This window comes from Cotesia typhae, unplaced genomic scaffold, assembly GCF_013202065.1.
Source record: "Cotesia typhae breed Kobodo isofemale line unplaced genomic scaffold, CoteBio_Ctyphae scaffold_13, whole genome shotgun sequence".
In the NCBI taxonomy this organism is placed as follows: domain Eukaryota; kingdom Metazoa; phylum Arthropoda; class Insecta; order Hymenoptera; family Braconidae; genus Cotesia; species Cotesia typhae.
Window position 1 is genome coordinate 19500844 of NW_027423774.1, and position 18208 is coordinate 19519051.

The 18208-nt window shown below is 27.1% G+C and overlaps 1 protein-coding gene across 2 annotated transcripts in view; it reads left to right on the forward strand.

Moving 5' to 3' along the window:
- Positions 1-18208, forward strand: part of LOC141534186 (uncharacterized) — a 20903-nt gene continuing 2695 nt past the window's right edge. Inside the window, exons 1-4 of one of the 2 annotated variants that reach the window (XM_074253364.1) lie at positions 1-1881; positions 14939-15043; positions 15197-15361; positions 16440-16537. In XM_074253364.1, coding sequence (XP_074109465.1) covers positions 1692-1881; positions 14939-15043; positions 15197-15361; positions 16440-16537 — 558 coding nt within the window. In that variant the 5' untranslated portion in view covers positions 1-1691. Of the gene's footprint in view, positions 1882-14935; positions 15044-15196; positions 15362-16439; positions 16538-18208 lie in introns of both variants that reach the window. The other variant, XM_074253363.1, reaches the window with a different exon arrangement.

The window sequence follows — 18208 nt, forward strand, 5'->3', positions numbered from 1 at the left end:
ATTTCTACAAAAAAACAACATTTGATCACTTTAATAATTAATAATAAAATCAACAATAATCCTTTTCAATGATCGTATTTAATTTTTATTCGCCTCCAAAGTGTCAAAAACTTCAAAAAAATCCCGCGGAATTTTGAATTCAAATCTTCGCCAAAATTCTTAGTGTCAAATTTTTTTTTTGAAGTTACCAATTTATTTTAAACAATAAAATACGTGAATTTTAGTGTAAAAAATAAAATTTAACAATTGTAAAATTATAAGAAATATTTGACGGCTTATTTTTATTATTTTTATTATTATTACAGTACAAATAAATAAGGATAGAGTGTGATCAATAACCTGGGTACATGCACTGTACATATTTATACGATACTGCATACTGTTAAATGTTTTACGTGTGTACACATAAAAAATAGCGAGTAGGAGGCGAAGGAGGTGAGGAACGAACGAAGTAAAGGGAAATTGTGAGGAAGAAGGCGCGATGTAATCTTTTGTCTCTCTCCAAGTTTGTATTTGTATGAAGCTTACCTGTACGACCTACATACCACATATACCGCAAGTGTGTGGTGTGTAGCACATATATAAATATATATAAATATATACACATATACACATATGTGCATAAAGACGTCTAGTGTGATGCCGGTAAAAAGGACGAGCCTGAGGAGGTAAACAAGGAAGAAAAGATGGAGCGCAGGAATAAGATATAAATACGATATTTTTTAGGATCTGTCTAGAAATTTTGGACCATGATATTTACTTAATTTTTAATTATTAATTATGGCTTGGAATTTTGGGAGTTTGTTTAATTTGGAAGAAATACGAAAGAAGAAATAATTACTAAAATTGATATGATTTGACGGGTTTTGAGTTAGGAGTTAAGATAATAAGTGGTCCCGGAAGATAGTACCAAGTTTACCGGTACATGAAGCTGGATTATTTTTAGCGAGTTCTGGCGGTAAGATAAACCGGTTTGTAATCGTGATCTGGAAGCGGAGAGGAACTGAGGAAGACAAGAGGAGATTGCAGGTTCGGAGGAAGGCTCGTGGTTAGAAAATAAATTATTTTTTATTCGAGAGATAAAAACGAAAGTTTTGTGGAAATTTGAAAAAAAAATTTTTTTTAATTTTTTTTTTTAGGGATAAACTGAAAAATTTTAATTTAAAAAGTGAGTTAAAATGATAAAGCAGGAATTTATGTGCGTCAAATGTGTTTGGGAAATGGTTAATCGCCCAACTGAGTAAATAAAAAGTCCTGGTATCAATACAATACATTAATAATAATCATAGTTAATTTTTATATAAAATATAGGTGTATTACAAAATAAGTGTACACTTGTTAATCGCCGTGAGCTAACGCGATAGTGGGTAATGGTGATAATGATAAGGAATATCAAATAGTAGTATTAATGTTAAATATTTAATATTGAAAAGAAAAAAATATGAAATAATATAACATAAGTGTCGGTCTTGAGAATTGTATGGTGTAATGGAAGATTGCGGTGCCCGTTGGCGAGGTCGGTAAAGAGAAAGTTATCTATTTTGATCGGATCCCTTTCCAACCACCGGTTTTTCATGTCGGAGAAATATATATTGGTGAAATTAATAGCTGGCTGTTTGTAAAAGAAAATAATTGCAAACACATGTAGAGAGAGAGAAGAAATTAGCTAATCGAGGACAACGGTATGAAGAATGGCGGATCCGAGAAACCGTCAAGGTGTGCGCGGGATCGCTGCCACTGCGACCGATCCCAGAAGAGGAAAACAAAGGGCCCTGGCAGCTCGCGGGGCCGCTGGTGCACTCGTCCTGGGGATTCTCGCGGTTGTCCTGCAATCTGCGGCAACCGCGACTCCTGCCTGGGGATACTTCACCACTCCTGACCGTGAGTTGTTTATTTTTTTGGTTTTTAGGTTGATTGTTTGTTTATTCTACAGACGATTGCTGATTTTATCCGTTAGGCATGACTTGGGATTTTAGGGAATTTATTACGGTAAATTTTGGATAAAATTATTTTTAATACGAAGAAAAATTTAGAGCTCGTATTTTTTTTTAATTTATTTATTTATTAAATTATACTTAAAATTGAAATGAAAATTTAAATTATAATATTTATTTTTTTTTATAAAATATTAATTAATAAATTAAAAAAAATTTTTAAAGGAAAAAAAGCAAATTTTTCAGCTGTTAATTTTTTTAAACTTCAAAATTTTTATTTTTTTTTTTAATTATTCAATTAATTTCTTAAAAAGTAAATTATAAATTTAATTGTAAAATTTAAAGCTTTGTCTGAAAAATTTTGATTTTATTTTTTAAAAATCTAAAAAAATATTCTGACAATTAATAAAAACAATTTGATTTTAAAAATTTTAAACATTTATAATTTTTACAAAAATTAAATATATTATTATTTTGACATTGACCTTTGGCATATTGACAATAAATGTTATCTTTTTTTTTTTTTTAAATAAAATTTTTCAATCTTGCGGAAATAGAATTATACGCCGGTGTTTTTATAACTGCAAGGTCGCTGGTATTCTATTTGCACAATTGCGTAATTAAAATAAAGATGATGAATTTTGCAATGAGTCGTAAGAGATAAGACCGATTAAATTTTCAATTTGTTTTTTCGACTGTTTAATAAAATGTTTCGCTCTACGGACCAATGTCAGTTTTTATTAATGTAATATATTTGAATGAAAATTTCCTCATTGGCAGCGAGAAAGCTGTTAGGTTTCACACATTCATTTCCTCGGTTGAAAAATTTAGTTTTGCAATCAAACATTCAACAAAGCGATTGAATAATAGCGTACTTTATAATAGCTGTTCAATATTTTTAAAAAATGATTTAAAAATTCCTATGTAAATTTTAAAAAAATTAATATTTAATACTCGATAAAAGCTTTTTTTATCAAGAACGTTGATTTTTCAAAGCAATTCACTTGAAAGGCTCAGAAAAAAATCTCAAGGATTAAATAGCAAACAAAGACGAATTAAAAAGAATGAATAAACCCGATTGTCATCAAAGGTTCGTCTGTAAAAGAACAAAATTGCTCAAAGAACACCTGTATCGCGGGAATCAGCTTGTATCACATTTCACGGTGAGCGATAAAGCGCTTACAAACTCTAAAAATAACAAGTACATCGGCAAAAAATTAAATAGAGTTATATTTGTATAAAATAAAATAAAGGGACATAGTAGATCGAAGAATAGAACTTCAGGACAATAGACAAAGTGAATTGAATTAAAATTAAATAAAATAACGGTGCTGAGTTTTAATTTTTTAATAAAAAATATTAATTGTTAAAGTAAAAAGTTTGTTTAAAGCAGAATCATTGTCGAGGAGATTTTTATCCGCTTGATACTCCTGCAAAAGATACATATATTAAACATGAAAATGAAAATAAAAAACACACCGGAAATAACGTTTGACCTACTTTTGTCGTCTGGCTTTTTTATTTTTATCGTTATTGTATACCTTACCATACCATACCGCACAATACCGAGAGTTTACTTAATTAATTTTCTCATATTTACGCAGACTGCTGCTATGATCATGACACCCATTAAAATAATGATTTTTTTCGCTATTTTTGTGATATTATTATTGCCGAGTGTCAGAAGATCCCTGATGGGTCATTCAGTCGCCAACGTCCCTGATCATCTTTCCCTTTTTCTTATATTATATTATATTTCTTATTTCCTAGAGATTTTATTATATTTCTCAATGTTACTTTACGGCGTCATCCCATGAGATATCTCCGTACAGCTCATCTTTTTCTTTTTATTTTATTTCACCGTATTATGTTTTAATAATAATACACTTTTTTTTTTTTTTTTTTTTTTTTTTATTATTACATTTATTTCTTCTTCAAAGTTGGCTTTATCGCTCCAGATTTTATTTCAAATCTCATCCGTCAAAACGGAAAATTGTTATTGGCTTTGTGATATTTATCGGAAATGGAAAGGAGAAATCAGATAGTTTTTTTATTATTTAAATGGTGAAATTCAATTGGGAAGATTTATTATTTATTCTGAGATTTTTGGAGCTTTTGGGTCGATCATTTAGCTGGAAATTTAAATTTATTACAGTGAGAAAATTTAAGGGTGGAAAATCATAAATATTATTTAGAAATTCCTTTTAAATAAAAAAAAAATTAGTTTTTAAAAAATTGTAAGAATTAATACTCAAAATTTTAAGAATTTTAAAAAATAATAGAAATTTTTTTTTTAATTTAAAATCATATCTAAAAAATTTAATTAAATTTTACTCTAAAAAAAAATTCAATCATTTGATAAAAATTTAATTGAACATAAATTCATTTTGGAAAATAATCAGGTCTTAAATAAATATATTTAATGTCAAATCAGGTGAAAAGACCCATTTTTTTTTTTTTTTTTTTTTTTTGGGTCTTTTCACCTGATTTGACATTAAATAAATTCATTTATAAGGTTTTCCTGAAACCTTTCACAAAATCAATTGAATTGCAGGTTTAATATCGAGAAACATTTTTTAGCGAATAAAATTATCTTGACTGAAGAAAATAATTTTAATATAATTTTTATTTGGATCAAAATTATTTCAATCTTTTCAATAAATTCTCTTGGTAATTTTTTTTCCCCAAGTAATTATAGATAATTAATAATAATTTTTAATTATTATAATATTAATTTATTTATCAATCAGTAAATAAATTATCTATTTAATATTCCTGGTACGTGCGGAAAAAAATGATGACTAAGTTTAAAAAAAATGCAGTGATGACTAAATTATCATCATGTGTCATTCCAAGATAACAATACTTACTATAATCCATAAAAAAAAATCATTTCTTATTTATGTTTATGAAAAAACAATAAATTATTTTATCATTCATTATTTTCACGAAAAAAGTGATAAAAAGGCTCTAGACCGCTGGATAATAGACGTCGAGCAGACAAATAAAAATAAAAACAAAATTTAATTGACTGCAGGTACTTTACTATCTGGTGTTTTACGAGAAGAGTAAAATAATGGGTTGCATTAGGTAATAAGTCCGGGCATGAGGTATGAGTGTTGCAAGGAGCAGTAGATGGACTAACAGGTGTTATGAGGTGTACTGTTACGCATCCATGGTTAACGGGGCTTCCTACACTTGTGTTTGTTGTATTTATATTTATATTTGTGTTTGTATATAACTCTGCCGTGTACGAAACCTGAATTAAACATAATAGATTACTCCGGTAAGGGTAAAGTACATACAACACACAGTCAAGGTATAAGAAGCGGATAAAGAGCGCACATATACACTCCACTCAGCAGCTATTCGAGCCGAGAAAAGCTAAATAAAATGAAATAACCAAATAAAAAAAGTAACGAGGTAATAAATAGATTGTTTTTTATCCTTTATTGTCCTAATGGTAGTTTTCGCTACGTCGAGGCGTCTTCACAGTTAATCTGTAAGCTTTTATTTACTGCTATTGAGGTGCTGAATGTTAAGGAGTACTTTTTTAACTCGTTACAGCTGTTGGGTATAAATTATTGTCATTTTTTTTCTCGCTTAATTTTCATTATTTTTCGTGATAATAAATGACCAATTTTTTTTGTTATGATTAAATAATTAATTAATGAAAAATAATAGAATTTTATTATTAGGAATAGCTTTTATCTCTGGATTTTATTTTTATGATTTTTAATAACAATTATTTCAATAATTATTTATTTTTGTAAAATAATTTTAAATAAAGAAAAATTTTTAATTTTAACTGAAAAATATTAAAATTATGTAAAAAATAAAATTAATATTTGAACAAAAATTTATTTAAAATTAGATAATATTTTTTAATTATTTGTATGAAAATTTAATTTAAAAATATTATAAAATTAAATAAAAATTTTTTGTTTAAATTTTGACAAAAATTTTTTAACCAAAATTTTCTAAAAAAAATTTTTTTTTTGCTAATCCAGAAGTAAAATTAAGCCTTAGATTAAATTAACACTTCAAATACGCTAAAATCAGATAAAATGAAAGTATAGAATAATTCTGTACAGGTAATGTAAGTATTCTCATGTTACACTCATCGTCCCACGACCAAAAACACATTTGCGGTGTGTTGGTTCACATGTGAATTATAAAGAATAAAAAATAGCGGTAGAGAGAGATAGTGAGTACCGCTATACACGCAGGGCCAATGATTTACCGAGTCCGCGATGAGTGCAACGGCCTTTTGGGAATACTTATACTTATACTTATATATTTTATACGAATACGAGTGCGAATATAATACCCATACAAAGTACAAAACATCTTACAATCGTACTTCACATGAGGGAGATTTAACACTGTCTACCGTCCTCTCCTGACACGTCTGTCAAAACGAACAAAACCTCGGACCCATACAACCAAACACAATACAAGCTAAAAAATAGTCTACTGTGCTGTACACATATTTCATTGAATTTCCATAATATAAATGAGTGCTAGACTCAGCCGGAAGTGGTTTGCTGATTTAAATTCCGATAAATTCTCCATTTTTTTCCAAATCGCTTTTAATCATTTTAAAATTGCTCCGTTTAGCTTTTATTGCAGCAGCAACTAAAATATTATTATTATATTTAACTATTGTTATTTGCATCGCTTCCTTTTATTGCTCGATGCATTGTACTTATTTTAATTGCGACCCACGTGTCATCGAACATTCCTCGATGCTAGCATTCTTTTCAACGATGTCTAATGCATACAAATCATACACATGCTCTTGAAATATGAATTACATATGTTGTTTTATTGAAAAATTCCCAGCATCTGTTCGAATATTCAATTTGAAGTAACACTTGCTTCTTTATTAAAAAAATTAAAAAAAAAAAAAAAAAAGCGACTTTGCTTTTTTAATTTGCCCGGCATTCGAATCCGGAACCTCGGAAGTGAATGAAGTACGGCTATTTAAAATTGAAGTACACAGAAAAAAATTTTGCGTCAGTGCGTCATAAAACTTAGTGTTAAATATTTTAATTTATAATTTTTAATGTTAATTAATTATTTTTAAATTGTTAAAAATCATAATTTACTGAAAAAAAATTTTTTTAATGGCTTATTGTATCTAATTATCAAAAATTTTTTAATTTCTTACACAGTAAAAATTTTGCGTCAAAAAACTTTGTGTTAAATATTTAACACTTTTCTGTTAAATCAACACAAAAAAGTGTTAAATATTTAATTTAAAAATTTTTATCACAATTTTTTGACGCAATGACGCAAATTTTTTTACTGTGTTTGAAGTTTCTTTAAATTATCAATAAAATCGCCAATTTTCAATATTTATTTAATTAAAGAATTATTTATTTAATTAACTGACGGCATTTTAATGGATGTTAAATAATTTTTAAGAAAAAAAAATTTTTTCTGAGGTTTTTAATTAGAAGCAAAAGTTTAGAGGCGAACAAATAAGATGAAGAACTATTGATGATAAAAGTCTCGGTAATTAGTAGAGTTTGTAATTAAACAAAGTACTTATCGCAATAAGAGAAGTAAAAAAGGAAGACGGAGAATGAAGATCATGACTCGAGGATGCAGGATGTAGGCGACAACCGAGAAAAATCTCAAGATAGAATAACAAATGAAGAGTAAACCGGGATAATTAAACCGGAATAGTCTCTAGTTAATGAACGCCGTTGTACTGAGCTCGATTTAACGTCTAATTGCTGATTGAACGAATAGAAGCTGATCTTTTCCACTAAAAATCAATAAATATAAATTTATGACTGATATTGTCCACTATTATACAATTTCAAAAAGTGCTAACGATGTAATAAAATAAATAACCGGTAATAATTTATAATTTAGAGTGTGATAATATTTATCACTTGGAGATTGATTATACAGATCGAGATTATATCTCGAGCAGATGAACGTTTTCTATTAAAGAGGAGAAACTCGGTGCTCAAGATTCTCAACTTTCCCGTTGACTGAATTTCTAGTTAAGCTTACTGGTTAAGTCTAACAGGATAATTATACCCGGCGTAATATCCCCTGATACTATTATTGACCCTGACGCATTTTACCGGCATCGACATCCTCTTGGTTGTACATATCGCCTCGCTCTTGTATTACTTGCACTGACTTCCTTGCACCTTTGCCTTTTCCACAAAGAAGATGCTGGTAGACCCTGGGAACTTAAATACCTCAGACTTTGATGTACTCTCTACTCCACGGCTCTTATGTAATTAAACGATTTACATTCTTTAGTTAATTTATAGAAAGGGAATTTTTATTCTTCCTTCTACCTAATACTTGTTTTTATTCACAGAAAAAAAAATTTATTTGAGTTAAGTAAATAATTTTGAAAAATTTTATTTAAATTTGAGTAGAAAAATTCTTAAACTAAGAAATTTAAGTAAATTTAATTTAAAATTTTCTTGGTTCAAAAATTTTTCTCTTGATCCAAGTTAATTTTTTTTCAGTGTTTTTCTTTAAAACTTTTGTTTCTTCATTGTATGCTTAATATTTAACCACAGGTGGAAAAAATTCCGGCACGATTTTTTTATTTATAATGATTTTATTTTATTACACAGTAAAAAATTTTGCGTTAAATAAATTTGTTTAAAATTTTTAACACGTTTTTTGTCTTGATTTAAAAGAATTAACACAAAGAAATGTTAAATTTTTCAAGTAAGTAAAAATAAATTTAATAAAAAGCTTAAAAAAAATTTTTTCTACTCAATTAAACCTTCAAAATTTCGATCAATTGTAGAGAAAATTGTAAATTACTTATATACAAAAAAAAATAAATAAATAAAAAAATTGTTCATAATTCTTGCACTTGACATACCAATTACATAAACTACAATAAAATCCTGGCTGGAGAGTTAATAACAATAATCTCGGAAGTTTGAGCGAAGCTTGTAACGTGTACAACGAGTCAAGTTTACGGGTCAAGTCAGTAGCCGGTATCTCACGAGCAAATATAATAAAGCCCGTGAGAAAATTCATAATTTATAAAAGCGATAAATAAAACAAAACAAAACCGGAACTAATGTTGCCTGTAAGATACCATTAATTCAATTTCTTTTCATTGTTTATTTTTTTTCGCATCTACTCCGGAGATTAACACTAAAATATTTCGTCTTTAGTAAAAAAACTTAGTGTTACAAATTTTTGTGTTGAATCAACACAAAAAAGTATTAAATATTTAATATAGAAATGTTTAAAAAATTTTTTTTACTGCATATATCGACAATTGACAATTTAAAATTAAAAATAATAAACGAGAGAATTTTAAAACCCAGTTATTTATCTATTATTCTTACTAGACTCGGAAATTGTTTTATATTTCGCAAGACTTGATTTACAAAAGTATGCACACAATACTTGCGTGTCGAATTCATCCGTAATGACAGCAGGCAGGATGTCATGTCGATAATAGCTGCCATTTAACGTAGATCAGGTCCATTCTGAAATTACTCTCGTTGTTAGTTACATCGTTTTACTCCGCTGACTCTCACCGTCGCTCTTTTTATTTATTATGTAATATAATACAATAGAATAAGAATAATTAATAGTTAATAATTAATAACAATACCTGGTAATTGGTAATAAAAACACAGACAGGCTCCTGACTTCATTAGCGCTCATTAAATCCGGTTTATTCCACCGTTTAAAATTAATGAGACAAAAACTCAGACAACAATCCATTATTCTCATTACCTAGATGTTTTTCTAAGTTTATTGGGCTCGAAAAAAAAAAAAAAACTGTTTTAGTTACAAAGTAGTTTGCTTTAATAATCAATAACTTTAATCATAATTCTCCAATTTATTCCCTGCCTGAAATTTACCCTTTTCTTTTATTTACCCCATTTTCCTCTATTTCAATTATCTCACGTCCCCTCCTGCTTTAATTTGTCTTAATTCTATTTTTTCTCCCTCTTAATTGTTTTTTATTGATGTTATTTTTGGATATTCACGTCGTTGAATTTAATAAATTATATCATGCTTGATATTGATTCTTTAGGTATTTTTCCATAAGAATTATAACTCAAAAAAGAAATTTATATTAATTTAATATAATTAATTAATTATAATGACTAGTTCAATTTTTTTATATAATTTAATAATATTTACAAAGAAAAAAAATTTACTCGAATTAAGTAAATAATTTTGAAGAACTTCATTTTCTTAATTTAAGTAAAAAAATTCTTGAATTAAGAAATTTTTCTTGGTTTAATTAAATTTTAATTGAAATAAAGAAAATGAAACTTTTCAAAATTATTTTTTTGAATCAAAAATTTTTCTCTTCATTCAAATTGATTTTTTTTCTGTGTAAATAAGTGATAAAAATATTTTACGAAGAAAATTTTTAGAATTCAAGAAATTTTCAATCTTCTCTAAGATTTTTTTGATTTAAGAAAATTTACGTTGGACTCAAGACTTTCTTTCTTCCTGAGTAAGCTTTAATTGGAAACGACTCTGATAAAAATGAAAATTTTGTATTTTTAATTCTATAAATTTAAACTTACATATTAAATAATATTATTATAGATTAAAAATTTGAATATACGATATTTATGTATTTTTTAGCTTGCCATTTGGCCTACGGAGCCTTGGCATAAATGTTGATTAGTAAATAAAAATATCTATAATAATTTTTTTATCAATAAGAAAAAAATAACGAGAAAATTTGTAGGAAGAAATAGACAGCGTAGACTCCTAACCTCTTTGGCCATGTGATAAATTATTCTGTCCAGTTGATATATACGCTCTAGTGAATTTGTGTTCCGGGTGGTGTCCACCGGAAGTACCGTCGGCTCACCTCTATCCATTATATATAAATGCTTGTCCTTTATTTTTTCCATCCTTTATCTTTTTAAAAAGCGATATTTTTATAAAACCGCAACTATTTATCTGGTTTCACTTTTTTTCGGCTTTACCAATCCCTGCACTGTTGTCATTTGCCTCCAGTTTCACTTAGTGCTCATTTGGAGCGTAAGAACTTGTAACTTATGACCTATTACAACAATTTACCGTGCAAAGAAGAAAAGAAGAAATTCAGCGGTTTATTTTATTTGATGAAAAATTACATTTAAAAAAAATTTAATTAAAAAATTCTACATTTAAAAATTAAAAAAAATTATCAGTAGAAATTTTTTGAAGCATTTTTTTTATTGTAATTAATTTGTTACAAAAATTAAAAAATTAAAAAATTTTAATTTTAATTAACATTTGAATAATGTAAATTTATTGGATTTATTGGACCGTTGGGGCAACGGAGGAAGAAATAACAGAGGCTGAAGAAATGAGTTCGGAATGTATAGACGCAGACGTTGCACTTGATCTCACTCGAATGAACAATAAAAGTATAAAGTTAAATAAAAAGTCTTTCTACCTGAACCTCCTCTCGATTATATTACTCGCATTAGAATGAATTGCTAGCGTTTAAACCGAGCACTCGAGCTCTCACGGTTATCGATACAATTACCACTGCACTTAGGATTTATGGTTATACTTATTGCGACTATGAATAGAGCTGTGTTGTGTTGTAACTGACAAGTATCATGAAATTTATAACATCGAGACGCGTAATGTCCATATAATATTATATTATATTATATTATATTATGAGATCCAGTGCAATGTCTAAGTATAATGTTGAACGTATATTTAAATCCTGAGACTCGAGACACAAGACCTTGTATCATACTTTCATTTACCTAGAAAATTTAAATTTTTCTACACTATTTTCTCGGCTGTTCATTCTACTGAGCGTAAACACACTGTATACTTTATTTATTGGTGACTTTATTAGAAAATTTCATTTTAATACATATTCATTCGCTTTTTTTTTTATTAATTCTTCATCAATGACGCAAAATAAATTGTTTGAATTTAAAATAAAATTGCAAATTTTAAATTAGAAAAAAATTGAATTTTTTTATTTAAAATTTGAATCTTTAATTGACAATTTAAAAATTAATTAATTTTTAAACATTGTAAATTTTTTCCATTTTGCGCTTTAAAAGTAAAACAATTGAAAAAAAAATTTACTGTTCATTAATTTAAAAATTTTTTTTATTAATTTCTAATTTTTAATGTTAATTAATTATTTTTAAATTGTTAAAAGCCAAAATTTGCTGAAAAAAATTTACCATACATTAATTTCACAATTTTTTTTATTAATTTATAATTTTTAATGTTAATTAATTATTTAAAAATTTTTAAAAGTCAAAATTTGCTGAAAAAAATTTTTTTTTAAAAGCTTATTGTATCTAATTATCAAAAATCTTAAAATTTCTCACAAAATAAAAAATTTTACGTCATTTCATCAAAAAACTTAGTGATAAAATTTTTTGTGACATTCATTCAGTTAAATTAACACAAAAAATTGTTAAATATTTGACAAAAAAATTTTTAACACAAAATTTTTCGACGCAATGACGCAAAATTTTTTACTGTGCAGTTAAAATTCATAAAATTAAAAGAAAGACATCAAAAGTATTATAAAAATAGATATTGTGTCATTAAAATCAATAAATTGATGTAACAACGCATACCTTGATGTTATTTAGTCTCAATCTAAGTATAAATGTAAATGTAAGCACATCGTTCACAGTAGATATAACGCAATCGTCATACGATACATAAACATGTAGGTCATCACGTCCAATCTATGTAATGTATAAAGATCGGTAGGCTGTACTTGATAATTATTAGTCAATCTCTATTATATACTATAAATATACCAAATGTAACATACAATACTTCGCTATTCTATTATCCGGCAACAACGCGCTTTTGTCAACATTGTTCCACCGGCATTATTTTTTAATAATCAATAATCATCCTTCGTAGCGTTAATTAAAATATTCTTCCTTTTGTTCGCTACAACTCTAACTCAAAAAAATATAATTGGCAATAAAAACAATAATAGGCGATATCGTAACAGTTCGTTGACCGAAAGTTCGCGGTCGATTATCCTCGATTTGATCGATGATCAATGGACTCGCTGTTTCTCCATTCCACCTGCACTTTTTCAATTTACCCTTTATGTTACTTTATCCTACGGCTGCAACAACAATATTATTACAATCTTACAATCTATAAGAATTTTTAATAAAATATTTTTATTTTTATCGGGCATTGTACTTGCTCTCATTGTCTTTAATTTTTTCCGGGTATTATTTCCTCGTGGCAACCTTGATAAGAGCATTGAGTAATAAATTCTGGGTAGGTCGTTACACCGATCGATGAGAATTATTAAACAAATTTGTGCTCGGGTTACGAAATTAAAATATTTTATAAAGTATAACCATATTGAGTGTGAATAAACAAATATTTCTTCTTTCATTTTTATTTAGGTTTTCTGCGCAGATCTACTACGCAAGCTTACTGGGGGTAATTCGCTGATTGGTCACAAAGATTTCTGTCTTACCGATAGTTTAAATTGTTTGTTTTTATAGAAAAAACTGCGACTGTTATGAGTTACGATAAATTTTATTAAAAAATTTTATTAAATTCTGTCTCGCAAATGCAAGCACTTGCGTTACTGTTAGGTTACGTAATATACAAGTAAGCTGGCGATAAATATGAATATAGAACACGTGTAGTTGTAAATATGGCAATTTATATTCCCTGGTAAAGTGGGTACAAGCTAAATAATACTCGTAAAGATGGGATGCTATTCACGCGGCAAACTTATAAACGTGACTTTACTATCATTCTATTCATTTTGAGCTGTCTTTTGAATTTAATGATAGCATAAACCGATTCTGAGCATAATGTGTGTATCAAAGACACTCTTTTCATTTTAATTTACTTTGATGCATTTATTTTTAGTTTAAAGAAAGTTAAAAAATAAAACTTAAGAAGTTGAATTTTTATTTGTTGGTGTTTTTCACGATTTATGTGACACTCATAAAAACACTGGAAAAAGTTTAGTTTAGTTTAGTGTCAAGATGGCTGCAATTTACCAGCGGAAAATTCTTTCAATTGGATTGATCCATTTGTGAAAATTCGTTTTACTGATTTCCTTCGCTGATTGCTATTGAACTTTTATTCAGAATTAAATCTCTTGAGAAAAATACAAATCATTACTTTAAAATCGCTTTGATTATTCACTTCGCTAATTTTTTTTTAAGCTTTCAGCTGTCAGTTTACTTCAAAAAAACTTGAATCAGTACAATTTACTTTTATAGAAAACTAGAAACCTTGCAGTCACTATGTGGCTGCCGTGACTTGTGAACTATAAATAAATGAAATTTGCTTTATTAAAATGACATTAAAGTTAGCTGTCGCTTGACAAATTTTTAATTTTATTTCAAAATTAAACTAATTTTAAAAAATTATTTTTAGAAAATTGCATTTTTAATTTTTTAAAATTTCTACATGGCTGTTTTTTTTTATTTTTTTTTTTGCCGTAACTTATTTGTTAAAAAAAGTTTTAAAAATTATTAAATATCTGCTAAATTAATTTTCATTTTTTAAATAATACTTTCTTAACTATTGACTAAAAAAAAAATGCGCAAGTAAAAATCAAACTAATTGATATTTGTGGAAGGACTTGAGTATAAAAGAATTAATTGAAATCGCTGATATAGGTAAAAAATATCGCATTACACAATGTACGCTTCACTGGTGAAGTAATTCAATTCGGAGTTAATATTAAGTTGGAAAGTGTATTACTTGCATACATAGGTGTTATATGTAGTACGCGAATGAATTACTACCTCAATGAACTTGATCGAATGACTTGAAATTAAACTCTATCGATTGGTCTTACTCGAGTGTTACTCTTGTCTATTCACACCCGGCTGTAATCTAAATTAGACTCCATTTATATTAAATAGAGTTATATATGTTGTAATTAATTCCGGTCTTGGTAAACTCATTTGCTTTATTTTTAGCATTTTGTAATTTTTACCGATAATTATCCATTATAATTAAATGGTGGGACTTTTATTTTTTTACAGCAGGAATTTCTGCTGAAAAAGGATACTTTGGACCTTGGAGACAGTGCAAACTTTTGCTTTATAATCGGGAAAGATGCGGTACGGGTGTATCCAGATTTCAACCAGTCAGTAAGTTTCAAAATATTTTTTTTACAATCGTAATAATAAAATTCTATTAAAAAAAAAAAATTAATTAATTTTAAATTAATTTGAAATAAAATTTTCTAAATAAAAAATTTTTATTCAAAATAAAAAAGAAAAATAATTTATAATAATTTTTAGTGGTAGTCTGGGTAGCTGGAATAGCAGCAGCAATATCATCTGGACTACTAGGACTATTGGTATTACTAGCAGTCCTCCAGCTAGCCATGGCCTCCTCAGCAAAACGGATGGTAATCTCCTACAGCACAGCCTTGATCGGAAAAGTTGCACTTGGTACACTGGCCAGTAAGTACCGCTTAAATTTCGCCTCATTAAAAGCAAATAAAGTACCCGAGATCTCTGATTCTCCCATTAATCATCTCAGACAATAAACCCTCCCCCCTACTACTGTTAATAAATAATTACATACTTTAACATTGTCAACTGTTGCGACCCATCATCAGCGAAGCTTGAAACTATTTTCAAATGCTGAGTCATTTATTTTAATGCACAGTCCGAATATAATAATACAAGAAGCAATCATGAAAATCATTCCTCCATACTAATTTTATTGCGTAGAAATCTCATCTGCGGAAATGATAAATGTTCAGATTGTGAGCTTAACAAGCTGCTTTCAGATTAACAAGCTTATTTTATATATATATATATATATATATATATATATATATATATATATATATATATATATATTTTTTTTTTTTTTTTTTTTTTTTTTTGAGAGTAGATTAGTATTATTTAACCAGAAACTCTCAGGAAATATACTTAGGTATCATATTTCTTGCGTTAGATAATTTTACATGTAAATTAATATTTAATATTTGATCCGCCGTGAGGACAAACGAAATAGTTAAAAATCTAATTTTTTATCGTTAATAATTTTTTTAAATACTTGCAATAATAAATTTTCAATTTTTGAGGAAAGATCATTAATTAAACTTATCAAAATAAAAAAATATAAATTAATTTTTACGCATGAACATCTTTAAGAAACATGACATCTATAAAACAATGAACTTATCATCAAAGATATATAACACAAGTACATTGAAGTAAATGTCGAGCTTAGGATTTGTCAGAATTAACATTTTTTCATTTTACTACCTCGTAAAATAAATCCCCTGTAAGACCAACCGGAAATGGCAATAGCTCTCCTGAATAAATGCGAAATTCTATATGATATTACTTTGCACTTGTTATATTGCGTCACTGATAAAAAAATTAATTTTATTAATTAAAAAAAAAAATCTTTAAATATTTTAATAAAATTTTTCTTCTTTAAGCAATTTTTCTTGTTTGTAAATTTTAATAAAATATTAAATTACTTATGCATTATAGAATAATTAACAAGTATATTTTTTTCCAGGTTGTTTGTCGATAGTCGCTGCGAGTTTATTTGCATTGCAGACCGATGACCGAACCAATAGTTACATTATCACTCGAGGCGAAGGTTTTTATATGCAGGTAATTTTTATTTTTTCTATTAAATTTAAATATTAATATTTATTGCTAATTTGAATATTTATCGAAAAGAAAGTTTGAAATATCCGTAATGGTATTGTTATTAAAATTTAAAAAATTTATTCTCAAACCGAAAAGTAGTACATAGAATAATAATTACTTAACAAAATGTTAAAATTAGCATTATAGTGGATTACAATAAAAATCAATTTGTTTGAAAGGAAAATAGTGTTAAGTATTTTTTTAAATTATTACTGCTAAGTGGTTGGTTAGAGAAAGAGATACTTTCACGGTAAAATTTCCCAACGTAAATTGCTCAAACAATTAGCGAGCTGATGATTGAATTAATGATGAGCTAATGACAAAACCTTCAATTTATACACTTAAGATTTAGACGTGACAATTTTGTATTTAGCGGCTTTTTGTGAGCCAAAAAATTCTACCGGTAATTATTGGGTCAATATAATTAAATATTTGCTTTGTGAATAATAAAAAAAAAAATATATTTATTTTTTGAATAATATCGCTCTTACGCACTTGTTTAAATTGTAAATACATTTTTGAAATAATAATTACGCACTGAAATAATAAATTCTTTAAAAATATGTTTGTTTCAATTTAATATTTATCTTTTATTTAAATATTTAATTTTATCTTTTTTTTTTTTATTATATTTTTTAAGTAAATAATTTTATGATTTTTTGTATTAAAAAAATTAATTGATAAAATAATAAATCTAAAGTTTCTTGAGATTATTAAAAGTATAGACAAGATAAGTTTGCGTAATTTCCGTTTCGCGATCGTTTATTAGTTGTAAGCAAAGTCTCCGTTGTCCATGTGATAAAACTATGAGAATTAATAGAGATTTAATTATAAATTATAATAATAATTGATATGTGTAGTGGGTGCAGGTATAGAAAATGAATAAAATCTTATTAAGAGTTAATGTAACACCTGGGGGACACTTGCGGATGTTGATGATTCGCAGGTGTCTTTATTTCATTCGCGATTAGTATGAGAGACGTATATCGAGTAAACGTTAGTCTGCAGACTTTTAAAATAATCAACGACCCGGTTAAGCGTTCAGTTGCTTTTCAGCGCCTCGGGTACAAGGTTTATCTTTTATTTTTTTTTTCCCTAAACTTTACATGTAAATTTTTACACTCAAGACTGTTTAGTAATACAATTAAAATCCCTTATGCAAATTAAACACTTTGTTGTATCAGTGAGATTCTATTTTCCCGTGCTCGTTATTAAATAATGAAGTTGTCATGAACAAGCGACCGCGGAATTTGCTGAAAGAGGCGAAAGATGACGTTAAAATGGAGCGCAGAAAACAGAAACGTGGAAAGGTACTTTGATTTTGTAATTACTTAAATTATGTTTAATGGAAATTTTTATTAGCAGTTTGGACGATATAAATTTAATTACTTTCACGCGTGTTAGGAAATTAATAAGAAAATTACATTTTGAAATTAATTAAAAAATAAATAAATTTTTTTTTTTAATTTAATATTATTAAATTAAAATTAACCGGTCTGAAATTTTTTTTAATTATCTGTTATAATTAATATATTATTAAATAAATTTAATAGAAAAATTCTTCATTTATAAATTAAAAAAAATTTTTTTAATATTTTTTTTATAAAAAAAAATTAATTTGATTTAAAACAA